Source organism: Crocodylus porosus, unplaced genomic scaffold (assembly GCF_001723895.1).
Source record: "Crocodylus porosus isolate Cpor-Errol unplaced genomic scaffold, CroPor_comp1, whole genome shotgun sequence".
NCBI classification, from domain to species: domain Eukaryota; kingdom Metazoa; phylum Chordata; order Crocodylia; family Crocodylidae; genus Crocodylus; species Crocodylus porosus.
Genome location: NW_017728911.1, coordinates 4,056,213 through 4,070,947, shown reverse-complemented (window position 1 = coordinate 4,070,947; position 14,735 = coordinate 4,056,213). Strand labels below are relative to the sequence as shown.

At 42.3% G+C, this 14,735-nt stretch overlaps 1 protein-coding gene across 4 annotated transcripts in view; it reads left to right on the top strand.

Moving 5' to 3' along the window:
* The window catches only part of PPCDC (phosphopantothenoylcysteine decarboxylase), a 44,098-nt gene that overhangs the window by 12,268 nt on the left and 17,095 nt on the right, over positions 1 to 14,735 (top strand). The window contains exons 1-3 of one of the 4 annotated variants that reach the window (XM_019533320.1): positions 831 to 892; positions 5,362 to 5,539; positions 13,450 to 13,545. In XM_019533320.1, coding sequence (XP_019388865.1) covers positions 5,384 to 5,539; positions 13,450 to 13,545 — 252 coding nt within the window. In that variant the 5' untranslated portion in view covers positions 831 to 892; positions 5,362 to 5,383. Of the gene's footprint in view, positions 1 to 830; positions 893 to 5,361; positions 5,540 to 13,201; positions 13,323 to 13,449; positions 13,546 to 14,735 lie in introns of those variants that run through there. The other 3 variants (XM_019533322.1, XM_019533323.1, XM_019533321.1) reach the window with 3 other exon arrangements.

Genomic DNA, 14,735 nt, shown 5'->3' with positions numbered 1-14,735 from the left:
GTGGCCTGCCAGCTAAAATAACCACCCAGCCATGCCCTAGCCTGAGCTGTTTGCAGGCAGCCAAGGAAGGTCTCTGCCCTAGCATGTTTCACCATGGGTCAGCACAGGCCTGATGCTGTATGTTATCTGCTTGATTTATCTACCAGCAGAGTTGCCAACTCTGAATCTATTCCAGAAGGTTTCATTACGTGACATAATGACATAAATGACTTTACGTCAGGAAAGGAAATGCACATTACTATTATATTTTAAAAACCCACCGGACTATTCTATAAATTAGATTCAACGTTTAATAGTTATTTTAATGAATGCCCTATTATCTATCTCCTGGGTGAGTTTTAGTAGTCTCCTGGATATTTATACCTAACTCCTAGAGACCCCAAGGCAATCCTGGAGGGTTGGCGACCCTCTCTACGCGTCTTTCTTAAAAAAAAACGCACAAAAAAACCCCCGACCCTAGAGGAAACAAACACGAGGAAAGACTGTTTTCTTGTATTGGGATCACTAATGGAGGCTCCAGCCGCAATCCATCAGCGCCGCTTTGAAGCAACGCGCTCGCTATCGAGCCGAACCAGGTCCGTGCAAACGCGGGGGGCGAGCGGCAGCTGCACCCCTAGCGAGCGCCCGGCAGCCCGCGGAGCGCGGTCGCGAGGGACCACCGGCGCACGCGCCCCGCAGCGGTGCGTGTGGGCGGGGCCTGCTCGCCCGCTTCCGGAGCAGCGCGCACTTCCGGCGGGGCGGGGAGACAGCGAGGGGTGAGCTGGGTTGCTGGGGTGTTGTGGCAGCGCGTGGCGGGGTTGGACCGCCTGACGGCAAGTTGGCCCCGCTGTGGTGGAAGGTGTTGCCTCCCTCAGCACAGGAGCTCGGGGGCGGCTTCCGCCGGCTCTGGCTGGTGCTGCTGTTCTGTGTCTGGTAGGTTGATAACCCCGCAGAGAAGAAGAGGGCAGGCAGGAGTGATTTGTGCTTCCCTTGGGAGCTGCTGACCCCAAATAAAAATGACTTAAAAGGGCAAAGTGTTTGCACCCAGTTCTTCTTCCTCTTTGAAGTCTCTGTGCTTTCCTTTGAAAACATTCCTGCTGTTAAAAACTGCCGTTGCCTAGTAATGCCGTGGTCTTGAACGCTGCCGAAGGCCTGATGTGTTTTCTGTAGAAACCTGGGTCCTGGTGTGCAGGGAGCTGAGTTTGAACAGATCCCTTTTGTCACTGGAGCCCTGTTGAGGTGGTTGTAGCTGTGCGTGGGTCCCTGGATCAGGGTCATATTGTGGTCTGACAGAAAGTGAAAGCTCTTCATCATCTGGTTTGATTTATAGCTCACTCAGGGAGGGGGTGACCAGCCTGTATCATGTGCCCCAAGTGGCACAGGCAGCCTCTCTGTGGGGGATGTGGCAGATCAGGGAGGGGGCAGACAATATGACAGCAGATTGAGCAGGAAACAGAAAATGAAGCAGGAGAAGTAGCAGAGGAAAAGCATCCAAGTGGCTTTCAGGAGGGTGCAGTTCTCATTTGTGACACACCTGCCAAAAACATTGACCTCCCTGTGCTGATTGATTCATGTTGCAGGTGGGACTCTGGATGCCTGTGTTCCAGAGCACGTGCCTACCCAGGGCACATATCAGTGATTACAACTGGACAGGGTTGGGCAGCACTGACTCTGAGGACCATATACAAGTTCCATTTTCTGGATCCAGGCTGCACGGGTGCAGTCCAGCTGACTTGTTAAGATGTTGCATGGCCAAGTCACCAGGCTACTGACATTACCCTGACACCCTTGTAAAAAGGAGCATGTGCATGCACATTTTGCACAGAGGTATGTGTTGAGAGATGTGTCTCTTCCTACTCTAATCTCGCTTGACTTTATAATATTTAATGAATGTTAAAATTACTTTTGTATCTAATTAGGGACTTACCTAATTCATGGTGAGAGAACAATTTTCATGGCTTGGTCACAGCCTGAAGAGTTGATTTCAGGGTTGTTTCATGATAGCCCTGCCCCTTTGTGCTAATTGTCCAAGAGGCCCTACCCCTCGGCACTGATTGGCGGAGAGGCAGGAGCAGGCAGCTGCCCTTTGTGCTGTTCTACCAGCTGGTACCTTCCCCTCCCAGGTGGGTGGCAGCAGCATCAAGGACCAGTGGTTTCCTCTGGGAAGCCAGCATTTTCTTTTTATCAATTTTTTTTCTAATTGATTTCCTGGGAAATGGCCACCAATGCCATTTTTTTGCGGAGATCACCCTTTTTCACTGTTCTGCGAAAACTGTGAAATCTCAATTTAAGTAGATGTCTCTATAGGGAAATCCCATCATTTCTAGTCAGACATTTGCCACTTGAATTAGATAATGGTTACTTGCTGCTACTTGCTGTGTGGACCTTTTTCCACTGGAGATGGGGAGATATGACAGTTTGTCAGTGAGTTTCACAGTTGTTATCAAAATGGTAGTGAAATGTAGACTGCCAAGGTTGTTTTTAGAGATGAAAGGAAATCTAATTTTGTTCTCTGAGCATGTAGACATGGCAGCTTTGTTCTAAAAGATGGCGTGGCTCAGTGCATGAGACTTCAGCCAACCGCTATAGAGAAAGCATTCTCTAAGTCTGGCATAAGTGAACTTGTACAAGTTGTCCAGCTATGACAGTGTGGCCTGCTTCACCTGCCTTCTAGCAGAGAGGAACGAGGCCTTGCTCAGTCATCAGAGCTGTGAGGAACACAGAATTATTTCAGTGGAAAAACTGAGATCCCAACTCTTGGTTTCTTCTGGCACTCAGCTTACCATAATCTCTCCTAGGGCAAATGAGAGAGTTCTGTCAGAAGGTCTAGCTCTGTGAAACCAGGTAGCATAGTAAATGCAGAGAGGCTCTTCAGAGATTTTAGTAGCAAGACTCTCTGAACTGTCCTGAGCACGTGCAAAAACTGAAATTTTTTACATTAAAACATAAGAAGAAAAACCCAGACATTTCAGCCCAAATGTTTAAACTCTGGCAAAATTCTCTTGAGAGCAGGATAATAAAAAGCATTAGGCAGCCTTAAATAGAGTTGTCGTTACCAAATCCCCTGATCATAGATGTTTAACATATCTTTGATAACTTTTGAATTGTTAATATATTTTAAGGATTTGGATTAAAGATGCCAAACATGTATAGCAAATCTTGTATATATTTCCAAACACAGTGTTGCACCATTCTACATTTCAAAGTGTTTACCTAAAGCAGGGGTGGGCAATGATTTCGGGCAGAGGGCTGCTTACTGAGTTTTGCAAGCCATCGAGGGCCGCATGACAGGCAACCAGGGACAGATAAATATTAATTTTTTAAATTTTTTAGGGGCCCCATGGGCCAGATAGAATGGCCTGGTGGGCTGCATTTTACCAGTCCCTGGCCTAAAGAATTCTGTCCAAACCCCTTAAGTTGATGGAAAGGCTTCCATTAGCTTTGTATTAGAACCAGAAATCCCCAGTCTTTGATGTTTCTTATGCAAGTTTTATATTATCTACATTACAGCTTGTACTTGTGATACCAGTATGTAAACTGTAGATATTCGTTTTTCTCAGTTTATTATATAGGTCTTGAAAATTAAATGTCATCCTGTATAGAATATTTGTTATTACACTTTTTTATAATTTTTTTTATAATTTTCTTCAAGATTTGTTTAGTTAATTATAGTTAATAATTCAGTTAATTCTGTATTTTGCCTCTTTAGCACTCTCTTGACAATATCCCCATGACTGCCCATCAAAAGAACTGTGCTAATCTTTTACTAGTGATTCTCAGCCATTTTTAGGCTCGAGGCACCCCTCAATAAGTTTTATGAGTTGAGCACACACCACTTCAAAAACTAATTTACTTATAGTGATTATCTGCTTGAAGAGGAGCTGGTGGGGAGGAGAAGCAGCTGGCAGGGAAGCGCCTGTGCTGCAGTGAGTGGGGAGAAGAGGAGTGGCTGGAAGGAAGGAACCTGCACTCATCTCTTCAAACTTGCCTGAGTCACCTGCCTTTTCTACATTGGGTGGGAGAAGCATGCTCTCAGTCATATGAAATATGACCTCTTTATATTGTCACTTTTGACCTTCCCAGAACAAAGCCATGATGTCTTCATGCATGTTTTTAGGCAGTTTTTTCTAGGCTCTTAGACAAAATTGCTATTAAAATCTTATCGTCATTATTTAGCAGCAAACATCCTGTATGGCTTCTACACCACCACCTCCAAACCATGGGAACCACAGGGTATACACACTTAAAGTCCAACAAGTGCTGAAAAGGATTTTGTGCATGTAACAAAGTGCTCAATGCCTTGCATCTCAAGACTGATCCTGAAATTGAATAATTATATTTAGGATCTGCTAGAATCCACCCACTTTTCAGTAATGTTGATCATTTTGTATCCCTTCATAGCACTGGAAGAATCCCTTATGATGCCTCTGTTCATTAACAATAATAGGGGCTTACTCAGTATTTTAAAATGTTCCCTCAAGACCAGTGATTTTACCATTTGATGATCTGGAATCACTTCTGCTATCTCAATTCTGCAATTGGGTTATTCTAGATATTGGCTAAACCACAATTGTTTTCAATGTGAAGGGCTCCTGACTGCAGATTTTCATTTTGCAAACATAACCCACTGATGAGTACATTCACTATGCCCAATCCACAGTCTTAGAGTCATCCACTTAGTTGCTATAGAGTCTGCCTGTTTAGTTCAAGCTATAGCAGCTCTTGTCATTGGGCTTGGTTCATTGTCAGGTGTTTGTCAGGATGGCAGTTGTCACACACATACACCTTGATCACAAGTAACTCCTGATACATGTGCACTAAATGCCTTGAGCTATGAGACCTAATATTTTTAAAGGGCTTTGGGGCTATATCTCCATGCCACCAACATGTAAATAAAACAGGGATAGACATACTCAAGCCAGCTTTAATTTAGCAAGCTCAGATAACAGTAGCAGTGAACACTTTGCAGCAAAGACATCAGGTCAGGTTACTTGTCTGAGGGAGTGCTTTGGGGCTTGGGTGGCCTTGTACAGTTATGGCGCTGTGACTATGCTGCTATTAGAATTCCAGGTATGTCTAGGTGCACCGCAAGGGCTTGTTCAGTTACGGTGTAGACATGTTCATTTCAGTTAGCCATGACGTAAACTTTAAATGCACTGACATCTGCCTTGGCATGGAACTTTCTGTTGACTTTTCCCCTGTACAATACAAAAACCTAGATGGTTAGGTGATGGATTTATAATTGGACTCTGGAGTGTACTATGGCCACAGTGTTTGTGTTCTTGGAAAGGAAGCAAGTAGGTTATTTCTCTGCACGTCTGCTGGATAAATGCAGCCAAGTTTGAAATAAAGTTGGTAAACTTTGTTTCTCTCTTTGTATAGATATTGACTGTTGCCAGGATGCATGATGGAGCCTGTAACCCTTTCAGAACCGCAGCCCCCCTTACAAAACAACTTGTCCACATCACCAAAGAAATTTCATGTTCTGGTGGGAGTTACCGGAAGTGTGGCTGCCCTGAAGTTGCCACTTCTTGTCTCAGGATTGCTGGAGGTTCCAGGGGTAAGCAAGCCTTATTGCAGGTCATTAGCACGCTATAAAAATGATGTTATCTTGCTGCCTGTTTCTTTTTTCTTGGTACAGAATAGATGGGTCAGTTAGCAGTGAAAATCTGACTCTAGAAACAGCCCTAAAGTCTGGGCATTTTACTGTCTCTTCTAATTTAAAGTGCGGAAGCTATTCCTGAATAACTGTGGGTGTGGATACTTTTATTCTGGGGAAAAAAGTGCACCACTCCTGGTTAGCTCAATCTATTTGAAAGTTATTATTCAACTAATCTGCATTAACTCTGTGGAAAGACAGGCCTTTTGTAGGCTTTGCACAGCTAACTGGCGTAAAAACTATGGGCATTTTTATACATGCGAGCGCCACCGTGCCACTCACTTTGACAAGCACTTGGTGCTGTGATGTTTACAGTTGTCTAAGTGGTGAAATGTATGTCATTGCTGAAAAAATGGTGGTGACGCACTTTTGAACTAAAACACATCGGAGGTGCTTTGGTTCAAAAGCCCAACACTGCCAATTTTTGTGCGCTGATGCGCGTTTTGCTGCTAATACAGCTGCGCACGGCATAGCATAGTTTGTCTCAACTGACGTGTAGAACAGACTCAATCGAGTCTGCATCGAAGCGGCAGATCTGCGATGTGTTGCAGGACACAAAAGTATGTGTATAAATGCCCTATGGTGTCAGTTAAACAGATTTGGCTTTGAGATCTGTGGAGAGAATAGGTGCTACATGCTCCCTAAAACCTCAAGTCAGTAGTTCAGATCTTACAGTCTACATATGCCAAGTCATTGACGCATGCAATTTCAAAGGTAGAAACTAATGGCAAACAAGAGGAGATGGTAGAAAATACAAAATAGGGGCATCTACATGCACACGTCTTAGTGCCTGCAGTAACACATTTACCCAGCAGATGCTAGTCTTGGCCAGAAATGAAGAGACTTTGATGCCAGAAACAAGAGGGGGAAGGATAATAGTCATTACTTTAGATTAAAGTTAAAAGAATATTCAGGGAGGCCTTACATTCTGGAAACAAGCCAATTCCTTGCAGAACATGGAGGGATGGGGAGAATGAGAGAGAAATTGTGCTCTTTAAATACAGGCCACATAAATAATCCCTTTCTACTGCCTGGATTGCTGGTTGGCCTTTTTAATACCCTTTGCATTAAGTATTATCCTTAACTTCAGACTCCCAGCTTCCAATGAGATTCAGAAACAGGGTTTAATATTTTAAATGCCACTATGAAACTAATCAATTGGTGGTAATAGCAAATCTAGAAAAGTTGGTGAAGGTGTAGAGAGCTCTTCAGGTATTTGGTTTTCCATCCTTGCTAGCTGTTGTATACAAAATTCAACTGGCAGTGTGGAAGGCAGGAATGGATCCTAGTTAATCTTTCTAGCTCCAGTAATTTCTGAATGTATCTCAAGATTCCAGAGTAGCCTAGAGAGGACCAATGACAAATGATGCAGAGATAGGAAGAGGTCAGATCTGAATAGTTCCAACCTTTATGCATTTCTGCATGCTTGGAATGTAGAGTGTACAGGGATCACCTGGTTCCCTCAATCCTTCGGTGTGTACAGAAGTGCTCTGTTCACATTTTACAGTGCCGTAAATTAGACCATTTTTATAGCACTGTAAATTTACAACACTCTTAATCATGACAGAAGTACAGTGTTTGGTGGGGAAGGGGACCTCTAAGCCTCCCTGCACTTTCAAGGCTGGGAGACAGGGGGTGTTCCACAGCTTCCTGATGCTTCTCCACTGGTCAGAAATTTGACCAGTGTCCAGAAGTTATTTAAAGCCCTGTAGGTTGCTAAAGGGCTATATAATATAGCACTTCAAATTTAATAGCTCATATAACAAGGGTTAATTTAAAGTGCTGTAATGCCATGCAGTTCTGTTAAGTCATGGCAATAAAACATTTTAAATAGTGAAAAAAGCAACTTCTGTACACGCTTGTACACTTATTCGTAGTCACCTGGGTTTCCATCTCTAGGAGATGTGGATCCCAGACGCCATAATACTGTGCTCCCTGCCCTGTTGCTCCCATCCCCTGTTGGTATGTGGAGCACCTCAACTGTGAAAGTAAAAGGAAGAAAGAGAATTTTATGCTCTGTGGGGCCTTGATCAAAGTATATTCCTTTTGCATGAATATTTGATAAATAAATACATTTAACAGAAACCTGGTTTTAAATTCTAAGGTAAACTTTTGGGAAGGCTGCAGGCTGCACAGACATTTGTGTGGGATGACTTAAAAGGAATCCTACCTTGAGCAGGAGGTTGGACTAGATGACAGCTTGAGGTTTCTTCCAGCTTCATTTTAGTGTAATTCTATGATGCTTCAAGGCAGACAAGGTTCTTTGGGTAAATGTGATATCTTTTATTAGACCAACTAAATAGTTGGAAAAATTGTTCTTTGCAAGCTTGCAGGCACAATGCCCTTCTCAAGCATATAGAGAGTCTGCATATATATAGAGAGAGAGCAACAGAGAATGCCTGAAGAAGGATGTTTGTGCCCGAAAGCTTGTGAATAACAATTTTTCCAACTATTTAGTTGGTCTAATAAAAGATCAAATCTACCTAAAGAACCTTGTCTACCTGTGTCCTTAGACCAACACAGCTACAACCAACAACCTCATGATGCTTCAGTGCAGAAGCTGAGAAGTTTTGTATCAGCTTCTCTTAAAATAAAATGGGGTTTTCAGTGAATGAAATAATGAAGATCCAGATAACTCAGGAGTCCCTGCATTTTTCTTGATAATAAGTTCTATTTATTTGTACTGTCTACATAATTTTAGGGCTTCTGAAGTCAATAAGAGTCTTTCAGTGACATCAGTGGTCCTGAATCGCATCCTCTGTTTTCAGTTGTCTGAAGATTTTTGTATTGACATTGTAAAATTATCTTCAAGAAGTTGTCAGTGGAAACTGTTTAGGGAGTAAGCGAAGTGTTTGGTACCCAAGGAAATGTGATTGGAGGTCTGGGACTGTAGGATAAACATGTTAGGACAAAGTTTCTTTTGAAAGCATGAGCAGGGGAATAGTTACAGATGTAGATTTGTTACGTTTCAGATTTAGAACCCCCTTCAGATGAATGCAGAAATTAACACCTCTCCTAGGCACTGACTTAGATCTTCCAAGAACCTTGGAAGTTGAACACTGTATCAGTTAACATGTTTAAGGTTATCAGTACCATAAGGTCTGCTGAAGTAGAAAGGAATAGTGCGGCTGTTGGGAAGGTCTGGTGGTTACCGACATGTTCATACATTGCTTGTGTACACCAAATCATTGCTGTCACCGACAGATAAGCTCAGAGGCAGAGCATCAGCTGGGGGAGACAGTGAAACAACATGTAAGCCAGAATTAGCTCTGGATGCAGATTGCCACTCTACACACCTCTGGGTATTCACTGAGCCTTCAAGCATGAAGAACATACCACATGACTCCATCACACTCCTCTCTATTAGGTGACAGCTATGTCAGCTTATGGTAGCACTTTAGCAAAAGAGCCACGTGCTTATTGCAGCTATCATAGAGGCTCAGTATACACGTTTTATTTTTCTGGCACAACTATATTGGTTAGGAGTATGAGAAAGTTGTATAGTTAACTGACATGGGAAAGCCAACAGATACCAATATGTAGACACAGTGATACTGGCAACACATTCCTTTTACCTGTACAGCTTATTCTGTTCAGGAAACTGGTTTAAACAGGAGGACTCCCTTGCCAGGCTAAGCTACATCTTTATTAGAAGAGTTTGTCAATATAACTATGCCAGCAAACCTCTTTAAACCTAGACATGCCCAGAGACTGTAACAGATAAACAGAAAGGAAAAATACTCAGGGGAAAGCAACAATGGGAATACTGATTTCTTTCCAGCCTAAGAGGGAAGGACATGAAAGACCTGTTCAGAACAGGTAAGTAATGAGCCCATCCCAGCAGAAACATGTGTAACAGCAAGAATAATTAATCATTAGAACAGGTTATCTAGGGACATGGTGAAGTCTCTATCACTTGGAATCTATAAATCAAGATAAGCTGTCCTTCAGAAGGATATGCTCTTGTTCATACTGGGGTAGATACAAGACTTGCTAGGTGAAATTTTGTGGCTGGTGTTATGCAGAAGGTTAGGCTGGTCTTTGATTTAATATACCGTAATTCCAGCAAAGTGCTTGTAAATAAGCCTTTAGAAACACTAGACAATTTAACTGTACCAGTATCAAAGCAGCAAAATACTTCTAATGTGGACCCAGTGGGCATGTCTACGTGTGCATGTAGTGCACGTTGTGGAAGAAATCAAACTTCGTGTTGTGTTTTGGTATAGAATTAACAGACCCAGTCTGAGTTTATTGGAGCTCATACAAGCAATCACAGGGAGGGTTCTAAACAGAACTCCTCCCTTCTACAAGTTCACGTACCTTTTTATACCTAAGACTGTGAGAACAGACGCATGATTTAAACAAAGCAACTTTGAATGACAGTAAGAGGTAGATTATTCAGTTGTCACACATAACAGTTGCTTGCTCAGCAACACATTTTGTTTTGAGAACTGTTATCATCTTGTTGATTTTAGGAAAGGGAGAAACATTTGTTCCCAAAGAACTGTAAAAGACATAATAAAGCAGAAGGGTTATTCTTATCTTAGAATATTCTTAAACATACAGCATCAGCATCTTTTTCAATTTTTTTTTTTCTTCACTCTCTTTTTCTTAGTCAAGTTAGAGGCCTGGATCAATTTGTTTCTACAACATGAATAAACTCCAGAGTTTATCGCTTGGGAGTTTTTTGCTCCCATGCACTCTGCTGTTTGAACATGCTCCTGGGATTAATTAATTCCAGGGCAATTCATGCACAGCACATGGAACCCAGTCAGAGCAGCCCTGACTGGCAGGGGTTCAGGGTGTTGTGGAGGGACTGGCTGGGACATGAGGGTGCTTCAGCATGGCAGCCTGTACTGAAGCACCCTTGTGCCCCAGATAGCTTCTACATGTGTGTTGCCTCACATGTAAAAACTCTGCAATAAGGCAGCACTTGTATTTACCCTAATTTCCTGCGCCCTGATGGGGGCACACTTGTAGACGCTGAGACTTTTACTGCAGAGCTAATGAGTCAGCTCTACAGTAAACATCTCATGTAGATATGCCAACTTACATCATAAGAAAATTCTGGTACCAGTATACCTTATTCTGGCTCATGAATAGAAATAAACTAAGTGGATACAAGGTACTGTTATACCGATTTAAATGCCTCTTCACTAGGCCCTTAACAATATAGCTGTATTGCAAAAAAAATGACATCCCTATCCACCTAAGTGTTGTTCACATTTAAAAGAGCTTGTGAGTATAGTTTTATTAGCAAACACTCTGAATGTAGGCACAGTTTATACCAGCAGAACACAAGTTGTACCAGTTCCATGAACTAAATGAGGTGCAAAGCAAAAGTGTCACTACACTAGCATTTTTGCCAATATAGAAAGCTAGTATAATAATCAACGTTTTCTAGTGTAGACCTGGCTATAGTAATACTAGTAACATTTTAAAGTGGAGATCTGTCCTATAGATTGCAAATTCTGTATCAGGTGACCTTTATATAATAACCTGTAGACTTTGAGTTTCACATCTCATTGAAGAAATGTAATAGTTGGTAGTGGAGTTAACACCTTTGCTGCTGCTGTTGGGTTAGAAACTAATTATTGACAATGTGAGGTTAAGAGGGAAATGATGGAAAAGGCTAAAAACTTGTATGAAATTTCACATAAGCGCTCTGAAAATGAGCAAAAATGTTTGGAAAGATCCTGATGATGCAGGATACCTAGGGTAAGGTCCTCTTGTGAAAAATATGTCCAGGGAAGAAGGAAGGACAGGAATATACTGTACTGTATAAGCTACTTAAGATACCTGTGGGCATTATGGGCAGTCACTTAACTAGTACAAATGGAACTAGCTATTTGCCATATCCCTTTGACTTCATTATTTAAAGGCACTGTTTATTCCAATTTAAACCTGCCTCTACTTAGTTCAAGAACATCATGCTCTCAGTTTTTGGCACTTGATTAATGCTCCTTACATTCTTGCTCAAAGCCTGTTATTCAGAGCTTTTCCATTCTATATTAAACCTAGTTGCCTTGTTATTTAGAGGGCCATACTTTAACAGCAGCCTTGAAAAAATAACTCAGTTTCAGTACTGTTAATAGTAATTGAGGTGTGCTGGACAGATTAACATCTACCCCATATGGTGGGGGATTTTCTGATTGCCAAATGAGGCTGCCATATGCATCCTTAAAAAGTTCTGGTACTCCAGTTAACTACTTGTTGCTCAGATTGCAGTTTGTAGGTATGTGCCCCTTCATTATGTTCTGATACAACCACTTTCAAAGCGGTATAGCTTAAATTAGAAATGGACTCTTTTTTATTCCATAGGAGGAAGGTCTACATGGTAGCCACATGAATATATTAACAGTGACATAATTATACCAGTGTAGTGATGCTAGTAAATCTTCCTGTGTGGAGATTAGATTCTGCAGTTAACAGGAAAAAATTACCAAAAAACGCTGACATTTTAGAGCTAGAGTTTTCCACTCTTTTGGTTATTTTCATTAGCAAGGATGGAGATAACATTGAAGATCTTAGTCTGTTAGGAAGAGCCTGGCTGTAAAACAGATGGTGGTGTTGAGATTGGTAAACCTGTTTCCTCACTGCAACCCTGGTTATAAGAGATACCACCGTGAGGCTCGGAAGTTGCATCAGCCTATGCGAACAACAGGAGTGCACAGTTTCTTTCACAGTGCGTAAATCTTCTAAATTCCATGAAGAAGTATATTGCTATGAACATTCTTCAAATTCTCTCATGGCTGCATCTCCTCAGGTAGAAGCTATGGTGAGAAGTACTGGTTTCCACTGGCCACCACCATCATTCCTGGCTTGGAGTAGATGACATGGTAATAAAAATGCCTATACCTGCATCCTGACTGCTGGAAATATGTGTGGATATGCATCAGATGTTAGGGGAAAAGTGGTACAGTTTATCTCCTTGTAGATAAAACCATGCAGTTACACCAAGGCTGATAGGCTGCTGAATGCAATTCAATCTCATATGCAGGAGGTTCAGTTAGATACAGTCAGCTAAATAAAATTCTTGCCAATCAGCAGTAGCCCTAGGAAACAAAGATTGAGTCTACACAGAACAATGCTGTGCTGAATAGAGGTTCCTGAGTTAGCACTAAATGAGCCTGCTTGAGCATCAGAAGCAGGTTAGCCATGTCAGTGCAATGCTGCACTCAGCAGGGTAAATTAGATTTTGGCAGGGTGCCACACTGAAGTGGTCATGCTTCTTCCGGAAGTCAGGCTAGGTTAGCTGACTTGAGTATCTCCACAAAGCACTGCCATTGTGCTACCTGTACATATGCCCCAATAGGTACATGCTGTGATTTCTTCCAACCTGCAGCCCTTGGTGCCATGGTCTAGGGGTGCTTCCAGAGCCAGGCCATCTTACACACCTTCTCCATACATATCTCATGATCAAATAGCACCTTTTATGGAGCTTCATTTTTCGTCATCTTGAAGGTTTTCTGCTTGGAATCACGGCTCTCTTCCATCTACATAACTAACTTTAGTCATCTTCACTGGTCCAACCACTGTTATGCAGTGGTTTATATACACAAGGGACCAAATGACTAAACACCTGTCTACTCCTCTGAGGAACTGGAGTGAGTGTCAGCACTTGCTTGAGCCTCATCTTTTCCTCAGTGTGTGGAAGGAGTAAATGCAGATGTGAGCAGCAGAGGTAAGTTTTCTTCATATCGGAGCTGGATCCCAAATGCTTTGCCACCCATGTCCTCCTGCTTTTACTCAATATCTAATCCTGGCTTTTACATTAAGCTGTAATTATCTATCTGCCCTCTTCTCTTTAGGTGGAAGTGCAGGTGGTCACTACAGAGAGGGCAAAGCATTTTTACAACCCCCAAGAGATTCCTGTAACTCTCTACAGTGATGCTGATGAATGGCAGGTCAGTATCTCTCCTTTTCTCACCTCAGTCTGCTGTCAATAGTTGCTGAGGACAACCTCACTGGTTGCTGAGTAATTTCTTTGCTAGCTCCATGTTTTATATAGGAGTCGCCATTTCAGATCAAGCAGTTTGTTCATGAATGTGTGGATCCTTTTTCCAGACATGGCTAGTAGCTGCTGATAGTTCAGATCAAGGCAAACCCTATCCCTCAGTAATCTGCTTAGTCATTCATGCAGATCCTGCATGTGAGACAAAATAATTGTTTGATGATCCTATGCAAATGATCAATTTTTCCTGAAGTATGAGCCTGGCAAATTGATTTTATTCACTTAGAGTCTTTGAATCCAAGCCCAAAGTAATTAAAAACACACAACTAAAATATTGCTCTCCATGGATGATGGTGGTTTTTATTTTTATTACACAGATGCTTAGAGGTCCTGGCCAATATCAGATCTGTATTGTGCAGTGCTATACAAACACAATGTAAGAGGCAGTCCTTGGTGTTAGAGTTTACAGTCTAAATAGACAAGAGAAACAAATCATGGAAGGAAAAGAGTGTTATTAGTAGGTGGTGCTGCAACCTAACCCAGTCACCTCTTGGAAAAGACACCAGCTTATTGTGAGGGGATCCAGCCATTGGATTCTAGGGTTCCTAAACTACTCATAGTTGGTTGAGTGGGCAGTGTCCCTTGCTCTCTGTCACTTAGGCACATTCCAAGGTATGGTGCCCATGTCTGATACCTTTCCTGTATAGCGCAGTCTTGCCAACCTGTACCCTGGAATGTGGGCCTGGACTCTCTTGATGCCTTAGTTGCACAAACATGTTCTCCAGATCCATCTAGCTCTGGTTTCTAAGTTAACCCTGTCAAGAGCAACAAGATAAAAGGGCAAAGAACACAGAGTTAGCAAACAAATGTCCCAACTTTACCCTTAAATGGCACTAGATAGATACAGATCTTTGGGAAAAGAACACTTTGTCCTGAGACACAACTTCAAGTCTGATCTCAGCCCTTCTGTTAATTTGCATTTGATAGGCATTCATAGATGGGCAGCCTTTTTTCTTGCCTTCTCTCTACCAGCCTATTGCAATGGATACAGCTCCACACAGCAATTCCTTTTGAATACTCTGATCCTTTCATAGTTTCATAGTAGCTAGGGTCAGGAGGGACCTGAACAGATCATCTAGCCTG